The 12,783-nt window shown below is 48.2% G+C and overlaps 4 protein-coding genes across 4 annotated transcripts; 2 read left to right on the top strand and 2 right to left on the bottom strand.

Annotated features, from left to right (window-relative positions):
• Positions 1-537: 537 nt before the first annotated feature.
• Positions 538-2,419, top strand: ABOM_012169 (homeobox domain-containing protein; the record flags this gene model as incomplete). The annotated part of the gene is made up of 3 exons (XM_022539297.1): positions 538-719; positions 784-895; positions 965-2,419. 3 exons carry the CDS (start codon positions 538-540, stop codon positions 2,417-2,419), a joined length of 1,749 nt encoding a protein of 582 aa, XP_022382938.1.
• Positions 2,420-3,354: 935 nt separating this feature from the next.
• ABOM_012168 (flavin monoamine oxidase family protein) lies at positions 3,355-5,238 on the top strand (the record flags this gene model as incomplete). Its single annotated transcript, XM_022539296.1, has 5 exons — positions 3,355-3,633; positions 3,694-3,731; positions 3,796-4,184; positions 4,242-4,419; positions 4,488-5,238. 5 exons carry the CDS (start codon positions 3,355-3,357, stop codon positions 5,236-5,238), a joined length of 1,635 nt encoding a protein of 544 aa, XP_022382939.1.
• An 858-nt stretch (positions 5,239-6,096) lies between these two features.
• Positions 6,097-7,095, bottom strand: ABOM_012167 (uncharacterized protein; the record flags this gene model as incomplete). Its single annotated transcript, XM_022539295.1, has 1 exon — positions 6,097-7,095. One exon carries the CDS (start codon positions 7,093-7,095, stop codon positions 6,097-6,099), a length of 999 nt encoding a protein of 332 aa, XP_022382936.1.
• A 1,480-nt stretch (positions 7,096-8,575) lies between these two features.
• ABOM_012166 (T6SS phospholipase effector Tle1-like catalytic domain-containing protein) lies at positions 8,576-10,571 on the bottom strand (the record flags this gene model as incomplete). The annotated part of the gene is made up of 2 exons (XM_022539294.1): positions 8,576-10,366; positions 10,452-10,571. 2 exons carry the CDS (start codon positions 10,569-10,571, stop codon positions 8,576-8,578), a joined length of 1,911 nt encoding a protein of 636 aa, XP_022382937.1.
• Between the last annotated feature and the right edge of the window lie 2,212 nt (positions 10,572-12,783).

Here is a 12,783-nt window from a genome sequence, read left to right as displayed (position 1 = left end):
TGCTACTGTTTGCCTGATATTGAATTCCGCAGGGTATGTTAAAACGTTGTATACCGTCGGTATGGGTGTAGTTGTTACTGTACACCAGAACCGCGATATGGTGTCGTCAGCGTATCAACCCCGCGGTGGGTAAGTTGACTTGTCTACAACAGTGGGATAAAGTGTGTTGGCAAAGGCGATGTAGATTTTATTTCTTAGAAACGACGTTTTATTTTCATCTATAATTTAAGTAAAGAAAAACAAAAAAATTCTATGAAAATAAGCTCGAAATTCCAGAAAGTTGGACCCTCGTGCTCGGGGCGGAGCTAAACTGTAACGCCTGCACGGGTGCGTCCGCGTCCACATCGCGACGCGATTAGATGAAGCGCTTTTTTCCCACTCACCTTGGGGTCACTTTTCTGCTCCAGATCACTAGCCCCCCAAGAACGTCAAACGGGACTAGTGCTGGATTTCTTATATTCCTGGTTGTTTCCTGCTTCTGTCTTGCAGTTGTCTTCTCTAGCCCTCATGCTTATATCCTGACTTATCAACTACACAATGTCTGACCCGGAGCCTTCTGCTGCGCCATGCTCATCGTCTCCGCCAACAGCCCAGGCGTCCGAGTCCACAGCTGCTCTTAATTATGCCTTCCTCGTACACTCGCAGAAAACCCTAACGCAGAACCTTCCCCCGCGTGTCGATAACAAATTACTCGCTCGGCAGAAGCGTCGCCGCACAAGGTATACGAAACGGACCGGCCCCATTGATATGCCTAGCTAACGCGTGCTTATTATGAACCAACAGTCCTGAGGACCATGCAATTCTGGAGGCAGAGTATCAATGTAATCCGAAGCCAGATAAGACGGCGCGGGCCAGCATAGTCAGTCGCGTGTCATTGGGTGAAAAAGAAGTCCAAGTACGTCTCTTGGATAAGGTTGAATGATTAGCACTTCTTGGTTCTGACTGTTGTCTTTTAACGGCATAGATATGGTTTCAGAACCGTCGCCAGAATGATCGTCGGAAGTCGAAACCCCTCCAACCTCATGAACTGCTGGCTCCTCGGTCCGACGCGTCGAAACAGAGCTTCAGTGATGAGAGTGTACCTACGGAACCAGGCTCTTCTAGTGGGACGGAGCAGTATGACGACCCTAGAAATGAGAACAATGCGGTGGCACGGGTTTTGGAGAATGACTCTTTAACATCGGATATGATTCGTGGAAGCCAAGAGGAAACTGAGCAGCCTGTCTTGAGTTCCCAGACGAGCGTAGCAACATCAGAAGCCCCAGAAAATAGGGAAGGGGCACAAGAGAACTCTCGGTCGGAATTTGAATTGAACCAAGAACACGCGAGCGTACCAACCGATACACCACAGCAGAACTCTGCTAAAAGGAAGCGATCGATCACGGACCTTAGACAAGGAAGATCAGAAGCACAGCAACCCTTAACACCATATGGAATGCAGAGCATGAGATCACCACCGTCTCTGCGGATATCCTTATCGTTTGATGGAGAAGCTATGGTGAGAAAGGAAGGCGAATTGACTCCCTCCCCGCCCAAAGGACGTAACGCGCTCCGAATTGCCATGTCTTCAGACGGAAAAGCCGTGATCCGTGCCGATGGAGAACCATCACCATCCAAGAACCGTATTTCAATGTTTCCAACCCGGACCCCTCGATTCTCGGGACTTCGGAGAAGCAATAGTGCAGTGGTTCTGGGAACACCTAGAGGATCTATCGAAAAGGAAAGAATCTTTGGACGATCACGAGACCCTCGGAATTGGGAATCGGTTTTCGACACTGATGCCCGGAGTGCATTATCCACCCCATCCAGCTCACAAAGTGGAACACATACTGGATCCCCTGGATTCTTCCGCTCCGGCGGTCCTCGTTCGTTGACACGAAGCCTATCGGCAAAATACAAGAACACTGCAACATTCAACTCCTCTGAACATCTTAACACACCCGTTCCTCAAGCTACAAGGGAAAAGAGAAGAAAATTATCGCGTGCGGTTTCGTCGTTGGGCCGTCTCGAATCTGGTCTCGAAATCACCAACGATAAGAACACGTCTTACTCAGCGAAAATATCGAAGAGCATGGCAGGAAAAGGCAATGGAGACATAGAGTGCGGCGATTCAGACAAGGAGAACTGGATCCCCGGTACCCAAACTTCTCGTGTCCGCCGACGAGCGGCTTCTCAACATCATTCATCACGTCCCGTCCTGAGAGATGCTAACGGCAAGGATGGAAAAGTCAACAAGGACCTAGCTGCCAGACGCTCTCGGTTCTCTCAGGCGTCGCAGCGTAAAGCAAACGAGAAAGCTTTGCCAATAGTCGATACAGAAGTGTCTGCATTCATGGCTGGTGGGGGTGGTTCCAGTCAGGAAGAAGACCTCGATTGCATCCAGGGCCTCTTGTCCTTGAGCCAAGGTGCATGGCGATAGGAACAGAGATAACCGTTTCCTCGTGCCATGACCTATTTCCTTTGTTAATTTTCCTTTGTTTCATACTCATTTCCTTTGTAGTTATGTTCAAGTTGCGAGCGCCAGCAAGCGGTGACTTCATGTATGATCTGTGATGCTCAACCTGTGATGATCGAACTGCCCTTTTCTTTGCCCAGCCATTTATTTCTTCAAGGGATACGATATCGTCCCTCACGGCTGTGACCACCACCACCTACCAAATATTGATGACTAGATCCTGTCGAATCTTAAGATATCCAAATGTAATTCCAGGCTAATAGAGCGATTGAAATGAACGACAAAAATCAAGGATATCATATAATGCAGACACTGCTGACTCCCATTAGTAAGAATAAAATAGTAATAAGTACGTACCTTCATGACCTCGGCGGCAACAGGAGCCAACGGCAAGTGGCACGTGGCCCAAGCTCACTACTACCATCTAAATAAATGCTCCGTCTGCAGGTCCGCTTTTCTGTTCCAAGTCGGTTTGATGCTCAGGCTATCTCAGCTGCACTTGTATGCGAGTCGGTGCGTTTCAGCTTTAGTAAGTAAACAGTCTCTTCGTTTAGACCTCTTACTTCATATAACACGTGTTTGTGAGGGTATACGCCACTTGCATCATATCATGTCTCTGCACTAGTATGGATCGTCGGACTGCTATCTAGATCAACTATGCAGATCAGCCACCCCACGTTCCTCACGGAGTATATCATTTTTTGTATGCCTCTTTGCTTTGAGCGTGTTTCTATCCTCATTCTCCCGCCATGGGCCTGGGCTTTTCTGACTCCGTCATCATCAATCCATAGATTGATGGCGGGCAGACAATTCCTCTGAAGCATGGACAAAGCAAGGGTATGAGTCAGGAAATATCTTCATGGTTATTTGAGATTCTATCTGGGCATGACTACTTCAAAATGCTTCATGACACATGCTACTCACATAAAGCTAACCAGGAGATGGCGCAGAAACTCTCCCGTACCTGTACTACCAAATCCAAATTAGACAGCATGGTATACCCACTGTCGCTGCTCTCTCAAAAATCCAATCCTGTATTCTCGGGTATCAACATGAGTAAAAGCCCGCATGTAGCCATTATTGGTGCAGGCTTTTCTGGCCTGAGATGCGCAGATATCCTTATACAAAATGGCGCGCGAGTGACAATCTTTGAAGCTAGAAACCGTGTCGGAGGGAGGGTATGTACGCACAAAAGACAAACTTGAGTAGTGATAGGTCAATATACTGATACCGAGCAGGTTCACCAAAGCAAGGTCGGGGGTCGCTTAATAGATCTGTAAGTGCTTTGCTTTTATAATTTCATAAGATTGCTTGAGACCACTCATGCTGATGATCCGAAGCGGTCCAAACTGGATCCATGGCACCGGTACAAATCCAATAGCGGCCATTGCAGAAATGACCAAGACGACCATGGAAGATTTTGAGGGAAATCAAGTATTCATCTCTATGGATGGAAGCCCTATTGACGACAACACAGCTACCAAAATCTCGGAGTTCGTGTGGATGACCATTGACGAAGCATTCAAGTACAGTAACGCTTATAAAGATTCTATCCCACCGGAACGAAGTCTGCTAGACTTCTTCCTAGACCAAGTCGAGAAAGCAAATTTTACTCCGGAAGAGAAAAAATGGTGTATTGAGACCTGCAGACTATGGGGAGCATACGTCGGTGACCCAATCGAAAGGCAAAGTCTGAAGTTCTTTTGCCTAGAAGAATGTATAGACGGCAGTGCGTTCTCCTCACCGTCAACGCATACAGCTCCTTCGACTGACTCTCAAATACCAGACAACTACTTTGTAGCATCTACGTACAAAGACATACTAGCCTACGTCTCCAGAGCCGCCCTGCAGCATGCCGATATCCGATTTAACCAACCAATCACCAACATCAACTCCAACGTCCAACCAGACCCAAATGCACCTCACAAAACAACATTAACAACCACCACAGGCGAAACTCACACGTTCGATGAAGTGGTAGTAACATGTCCACTGGGATGGCTAAAGCACAACAAATCCGCATTCATTCCAGAGCTCCCTCCCCGTCTCGTCCAAGCAATCGACAACATCTCCTATGGCCGCTTAGAAAAGGTTTACATCTCATTCCCCCAGCCTTCTGGCACAAGAATCCCAACGACCTCACCACCGGTGGAGTCGCAAGTTATAGCGCCTATGAGCGTCCAACCTTCGCACAATTCCTCGACCCCACATACACAAAAGGACCCGAGGGTATTCTTTGGAACCAAGAATGCCTATCTCTAGCCGCTCTCCCGGGGGACTGCGCTCATCCAACTCTCCTATTCTACACTTACGGGCCCTGTGCTACATATATAGTATCCAAAGTGGCCAACCTCAACCCCTCGTCTCAGGAATATTATGATTTCCTCGATGACTTCCTTCGCCCATTCTACTCCCGTCTGTATGGGTATTCAGAGTCATCGCCCGATTGTAAACCGCTCGCTGTAATGGCAACCCAGTGGCAGAATGATCCCTACGCCGGGAATGGGTCGTATTGCAACTTTCAGGTTGGGCTCAGTAAGGGCGATCGAGATATCGAGATTCTGAGAGCGGGACTCGGGCCGGATCGTGGAGTGTGGTTTGCTGGAGAGCATACGGCGCCGTTCGTTGCGCTTGGGACGACGACCGGGGCATACTGGAGTGGTGAGCGTGCTGCTGGACAAATCTGTCAATTGTATGGTCTTGGTAGATTGGGGCTAGGCTTGGAAAGGGATGATTCTTTACCTTCGGCCAGTGGGAAAGGGGTTGTCACTTCCGTGGACTGAGATGTTAAAGATATATGGGGAACAATACCCTGGCTTGATCTGTCGATACTCATAGATGAATATAGTGGTTTTGCTCCTTTTGGAGCGAAGATGTAGATGGGCTCGAAATAAACTAGAGTATGTACGATTGCCATTGAACAGTCTGCTCTATTTACACAATCAAGGGCACGCTTCGCAGTTTGACCCATGATGTAAAATATTGTTCCAACAAAATGAAAAGCAACAGGGGAATCACAACAATGACGCTTAAACCTCGCTTGATAGATGAGAAAACAGACTAATAAGATAACACCCCCCGGATGACAAGCCACCGGTACATAATCATAATGCCTTGCGCCCTGGTGCAACCCACAATATGGAACGATTCCACAAAGAGCATCAACGAACCTGCGCGCTCTCCATCTCCACATATCCATTTAGTGAGGCACATGAATCGAAAACAATAGACAAGAGTCAAAGACAGTAAAGGGTATTGCGACACCAACGATGAGCGCCAGAACAACAAGCAAGAAACAATTACAATCAAGAGAAGTTCCAGCAAATCAAAAGAATATAATACAGCGCCACATGATAATATTACCGGGAACCGGTATAAGACTGTTGAAGTAGAGGCTGCTTCGAGGGAGAATAGGAGGTGGGGCGCGGGACTCAAGAGCATCGCCGGTTTTATCAATAGCAGAATCTTTCACACCGGGAAGTCGAGCTATAAGGGGCAACAGCAGGTGGGCATAAACCGTAACGTTGAGACAATACACCATTGGTTAAAAGCCGAAGCACAGCTCATAAACTTGCTTTGTTTAGCGTATGTTGCTTGATCATTTGTTAGAGGTTGCGGAGGAAGTAGTCGTAGTCAACATATCAATCCTCCCAGATCGTCTCTAAGTCGAGATCTTGACGACGTTCGGCCCCACAAACGCTCCACCGTTTCCGTTTATCAGTCCTAAGACCGTACCCCCCCGATACGGTTCGCATGTTCATCAGGGAGCTTGAAGGGCCTGACGCGTCTGATGCCCCTCGCCGACGATTTCCGTTCGTCGCAGCATCCGCTTCATCTGCTCTATCAGCCGCAGCTTTCAAGGCAGCGATCCGATCAGCTTCAATAGCCGCAGCTTCGGCATCGGGAATGTCAGGAATAGTCTCTAAGGATGAGATACTCGGACTCCGCGAGCGAATGCTTGTTGGCGTTGAGGGCATTGATGAAGCAGAAGACGTCGAATAACTAGGAAAGGATTCGTTGAATCTTGAGTTGAGAATTATCGGAGACGAGTGTGCGGAAGAGGGGCTGTTGGCCGACTGAAAAGTGGAATTCATCGGGTTGAAATGGAGAGGGGATGACGGTCGTCGGCGGGTCATTCGGGGGAAAGTGTTGGATAACACAGGTGAGGCCGTACGAGGTTCTCCCTGGGTTGAAGAGGAGGATGGCATCGCGGTGTCCAGCTCAGCATACTCCAAAATGGGCTCGGAGATGTTCAAGGGTACCATTCTAGACTCAAGGCTGTCCCCTATTGGAGCCTGGAATGGTAGATAGCGTTTCGCGGCATTCTCGGGTGAACTTGTTGGTGCCTCGCGACCATGAACGAAGATATATCTACCCCGTGAGTCCAGCCCCGGGGTGGAGTGAGCGCGCGTCATAGGAGGTAGGCCAGATACCTCAGCCAGAGATCGAGACCGAAAATGGGAACGGGCGAAGGGCGAGCGACTCGGAGAAGGGGCCGGGGGACGTGGCAGAGGTATCATGACGTCGTTCTCGCGGTGGCCAGCGGACACCGGCGCTGTCGGTGCAGGAGAGTCCACCGATTCCACGGGACTAGGGGTTAGTATTATCCCCTCTGGGGATAGATAGCGAGACGTTTCCATATCCGTCTTCGATTCGTTAGTCGGGTTAAATCGGCCTCATGCTGGTTGGAGAGGGGTGTATGGGGAGGTGCACGAAACAGGGGATAGGGGGGGGGTGGAGGGAGTAAAGTTAAGTGGTGAAGTCAAGACTTCGAAATCGCGGTCTTGAAAAAGAGAGAAGGAGGAAGGAGGGCGCGGGTGATGGGAAAGGAAAGGCCGCCGCGACCAATGAATTCGCGCACGCCAAGCCACAAGAGGTTTAGTTCTCTCCGCGCTCCACCGCCTCCAATTTGTATACAAAAGTATCAGAGGAAACATTATTAGTACTAGTACTAGTAGTAGTTATTATTGAATACCTTGCTTTCGTACTCGTACTGGGATTTATATTAATATCAAAGATCCTTTTTTCTTCTTCTCTCTGACCTCATGCCAAAAAGCAGAAACTGAAAAGCAAAAATGAAATGAAATTTAGAGATACTCCCGAGTCCGAAGGTGTTCCTTTTTCTCCGCTCACCCCCGAGATGCACCTGACCTCCTCATGTCCAGCTCATGACCACGTATCGTTGTGACTTACTTCTGCTACTCCCGCCCTTCTGTCGCCATTGGTAATTTTCTCATGTATTCCTTCATGTTTGAATCTCTCATGCTGTTCGTATACTCCATCTTTATTCTTCGTTTATCTTTCGCTTTCCTTGAATAGGCAGATAGTACCTCCGTCCCAAGAAGATATTTTCGGTAATGGACTCGGGGACAGGAACGATACGATTTTGAACAGATGGAATATAGCAGCTATTGATGTGGATCACGGCAAATACAATCACCTGTTGTTTATCCTCTCCCTGCTGGGGAATACCGGAGTTAACACCTGTGCAGCAAGAGAGGTCAATTGGAATCCAACCGACGGATTTGATGGCCGTAACAAGTGCATATCCCGATAAGCAAATTCAAAAACGGTGTATCATGCAGGGGGTTCTACTTTCATCTGGACACATGCATCTAGGCCATGCCATTTGTTTTACGCGGCTTGGTCTGCATCAATGAGTCACTCATTGAAATACATCTGTGCCTTGGAATCCATATGTAAGCGGTCAGGGTATTGGTTTCCAATTTATGGAGTGGACGTAGTACGCAAATACCCTCAGGAATGTTGTTTAACAAGAACTGGAGAATCACGATCCTTGTCTTAGCATGTGGCTCTCTTTCTTATTAAGCTAACGGACAAAGGTACAGACACATTTGCTGGACGGAAGTATAGAAAAGATGAAGGAAAGAAAGGGTAATGAAAGATGGAATAGCGGCAGCGAAACAGATGATCCAAAGAGGAGCTTCCTATATATCACTATCCTGTGACATACACAAGGGATTACTAGGTTTATTGAGGGTATTAGGCAGGAAAAGGAAAAAGAAAAGAAAAAGAGAGAGGGAAAGGAAGAAGAAAAAGAGAAAGAGAAAGAGAGATAGAAGGAAAAAGATGCTCCCCTCTTCAAAGTACGTTGTCTCACTAGTGATCATGTTTCTCGTCCTTGCAAAAAGTTGAGGCCTCGGGTTCCTCGTGCCGCACAGCCACGTACACTTCTCGCACAATATCGCCCTGATGGCCTTTAACTGCCCATTTTCCAATTCCATCGTCTGGAGAGGCTCGCCTAACACCACGACCACCACCTCCAATGATCAGGTTACCAGGGCGGTAGTTCTCATCCATATGCATTCGACGAATTGCAGATACATGGATTTGGGCGTCATTTGGAATGTCACGAACCTCTCCGCACGGAAGCGGCCACCGGATCGGTTTCCATGACCCATCTTTCTGCAAATCCATTCGACGGAATGGGAGGTACTCCATCATTCGCCATGTGAGAACCGAGAGAGATGGCAGGCCATTGCCGAGTTTCAGACAGTCATGTATTGGGGCCAAACAGGATTCTTTGAGTGGCGTCAGAAATGTGGATCCGGATTCGTTTGCTGATTGTATCCCATCCCCGTAAACGGCGGCGACATGGGTTGCCAGTTGCTGACTTGCAACTGGCATCAATGGATGGCCATCTTGGTACGCACTGGTATTCAGGTCCCAGTGCATGTTCTCACGAATGGGCGAGTAATCCTCATCGTACTCCTCTAGGCATTGAAAGTGCTCCATCTTCTCAGGATCAAATTGGAGCCCAGCGCGCCGGGCCTCTTGAACCATCCAGACCAATGGTGCGTGGCTGAGTGGCCATTCGTCCGGCTCTTGTTGCCATCCTCCACCGATATCTGCGTGACCTCCCGGAAACCATACTTCCTGAATGTCTTGCGGACTATCTTCATCCTCATCGTAATATTCCGCCCCAATATGTTCGTGTGGCACTTGGAGCGAAAGGTCCGAGTAGTCACTGTTGATGGAAGCTCTATCATCTTTGAGCGCTGTTGCCCCGGGAACAGCCAGGCTGGGCTTTCTCTGGGAAGGTTGTGGCCGCGCACGGTATCGATGATTTGCGCTGGATACACTCTGGTTCGAGCTTCGCACACTGCGGTACACAGATTCGGTCTCCCCGTGCCTCTGCTGATTGGGGTTATTCTCGTCATCACCTCCGTTGATGACGATTTCGGGGACATCATCAGATTTCTCTGGAGTATGGTGCAGTCGGGGTAAATGGCGTTTCCAGTGGGAGGACTTTTTTTCCTCGCAGCATGGTCTGACCTCGGAAATCAGGTCCTGCCGAAACTTGGCACGTCGCTCATCGATCCCCACTGCATGTCGAATGACCTTGGCTGAGCTGCGGGCGGTATATGGGAACTTGCTTCTTTGCATCCACGCAGATTCAAACGCCGGCACACTATTGACAGTATCAAATAGTCCCATGAACTTAATTCTCGTAATTGGTCGGCTGAATGTCTCCCGGAAAGCCTTCATATACTGGAACAGTTTCTCCCTTTCAGCGGTATCTGTTTTGTTATTACGTCTCTTCTGCCATTTTGCGAAAGTCTTCCATGCAAATCGGATGAGCTCCTCGTTGCCAGCCTCGAGCAAGCCGATAAAGTCCAGCATTTCTGCAAGGAAGCGAGCAATATAGGAACCTCGACTGAAGCCTATGAAGTAAATCTCATCTCCAGGTGCATAATAACGCATGAGGAACTTGTATCCGCCCATGACATGGTCAGCGAAGGAGGACCCGACGGCGGAGTCCTTTGCTTTTAGATATGCGGACCTAATCCGGTGGAAGCGGCCAGAGCTGGACAGGGACTTGGAAGTTACATAAGTGCCAATTCCTGGCTGGTAATAATGAAATTGATGACTCTTGCTGCGATCAAGCATCTGGTTAGAGCATTAGTGTCAGACCAGGACATTGGCTTACGGTCTACATGGAACCTTCTCAATCCTCTGCGTTGGGCCGACTTACTCGAAAAATCTTCAGAACATTACTGTCCGACTTATCCCCGCAAAATTTATTTCCAGTGCCATCGAAACACAGAACAAATTGCTTTGGCACGGGGGCCGGTCCTAAAACTGCTGCGTCCATGTTGGTTGTTCAAAAAGGGGATAAGCAGTATAGCTCAAAGCAAGACTTGCTAGAGCAGTCAACACGCTCGGATATTCTGGGTGGGAAGATGTGGATATACATATATTCGCCGATGACGGTTACTCGCAAGCACATGCGACTAATACCGAAAGTATATCCTCAGGCCTTAAGAATGTGGACGTCCAGGAGCCTGGGCGCGGAAGGATGGAGTGTAAAGAGGACGCTCCCTGTTTTAGAGCCCGCTGTCTGCATCACAGCCTTGAATTCGACCAAACGATACGTCGATGTTAAGCCTCCTGAGTGGAGCAAGAAGGTGGTTGGTCAAAATATACAATTAGATACATTCCTCAGCTTGCATCAACCCTTACAAGGCTTGTAATGGTGGGAAAAATTTTCTTTTACTCTGGGTCATTGCGCACCACAAGTCTTTCTCTTCTTTTACCTTTGCTTTTGCTTTTGCTTTTTTTTAGTTTCCCTTTTCTCCTCTCTCCCTCTTTCCTAAGTTAGATTGTTCGTCCCGAGTGGACCTTTTGTCGGCTACGGTGGGTTCTGACGGGATGTCAGCTGCAGCAGAAGCCAATAATCAGCAATGATGGGGTTCTCTCAAGATGCAATGCTCTGAGAAGGGAAAGACAAAAAAGAAAGGGAAAAGAAAAAAGAGGGGAAGGGGTGGATAACCTGAGACAAATGATCGTCTCTTTGCACGTCGGTGACCTACCATCAAATGAGATAGCCCAAGCTCAGCCAATCTCGGGGTATGGGAACTGTACTAGTTGATTGCCAAAGCCATGGCCAGTGCGGTTTCGTTGATCGAAAATTTGGAATTGATTACCGAACAGTTCTCGTATGCGACCCCGACCCGTACGCCAGGGACGATCCTTGCCAACCAGTTCGTCCGGTGGGGATTGGTGGATGGCGGGTCGCCTTTAGCGCATACTTTGCGAACTCCATATACATGATGTTACATATATACGAGCCTCGCAATACGCAGGTCATCTCTCAATCATTGAGAGATTCTCACGATGTTTCACTGAATCATATTTGTCCAGGGTGTATGATTCTCCCCCGAGCGTTCCTATTGGAGCAGGGGAGGCCGCCTCGAACTGACTGTGTATACCGAGTAACTGGTTAGCAGAAGCAAGGGGTTGAACGAGAGAAGGAATCTTAGTGGGCTCGCTCTGTAGGGCGGACAAGGGATGGGTAGAAAGGGGGAATTTTTGGGGAAGAAGGGAGGAAGACAGAAAAAGTGATAGATACTAAGCAAATAAAACATAGCCTTGTCATTTTCCATACTGGAACAGTGCAATCATTGGACTGTGGCTCTCCATCGGAGTCTACTAGTCGATGGAGCACACCACGGAAAGCTGAAACTTTGTATGGAGTCTTAGCTCAAGTACTTTCTTGGTGTGTGGGGAATTTCAAGGCCCCAGCCGTCAGGTTCCGCCACGAACCATTCGGCAACACCCGGTCGGCTCCAATGGAATTGGTCTCAAGGCCCCCTATACCGGCATTCAGCTTGCGTTCTGTCAACTCACTCGAGCTCCGGAAATGTCAGAAAAAGCAACCTCCAAGTCTTAATTTCATCTACCGTGGAGCACGGGTCCATATAATTGAGACATGCAAGTACTATACCCTCGGCCGTACAAGGAGAGCAGCACCAAATATATAACTCCTGCAGGGTCAGCAAGGTAGCCTTAATCAACGATAACAATCTACTGCGTACTCCGTACACCCTTGCACATTATTTATTCGTACTGCCGATTTTTTGAAAAGTGCTTGGGGGTGGGTGCTATGTGTTTGCATACGGCCCGCTGCGATTCATTCATTTAGTTTCTTCCTCTGGTGCTTTCGCAACATAAGGCCGCAAGGAATTACTACCTAAATAATCCCTCCGGGACTAAGATTGGCTATCGACTGACGCTAAGACACCGACTGTCCTCAGATCGATTGGGTTGCTGTATTGGCGAACACATAGATTTCGTCGATCGGCTTTGGTGATCGTCAGATTTGCATCGCGGTATCGTACTGTATTGTACCACCCAAGGTACTCTACTATGTTAGTAGTAATGACTATCTGCAGCATGATCTGTCAGTCTATAAATGGCCTTGTTCAAAAGCACCAACGTCAAATATATAGTAACAAGAAAACAAACTTTGTTTTCTTTTCTTTGCTCTTTTATTTAATATTTTTTTTTTTTTTTTTTTATTTTTT

The sequence above is a fragment of the Aspergillus bombycis genome (genome assembly GCF_001792695.1).
Source record: "Aspergillus bombycis strain NRRL26010 chromosome Unknown contig00241, whole genome shotgun sequence".
Lineage (NCBI taxonomy): Eukaryota > Fungi > Ascomycota > Eurotiomycetes > Eurotiales > Aspergillaceae > Aspergillus > Aspergillus bombycis.
Note: the sequence above shows the minus strand (reverse complement) of the source record. Positions and strands in the feature narration are given on the sequence as shown.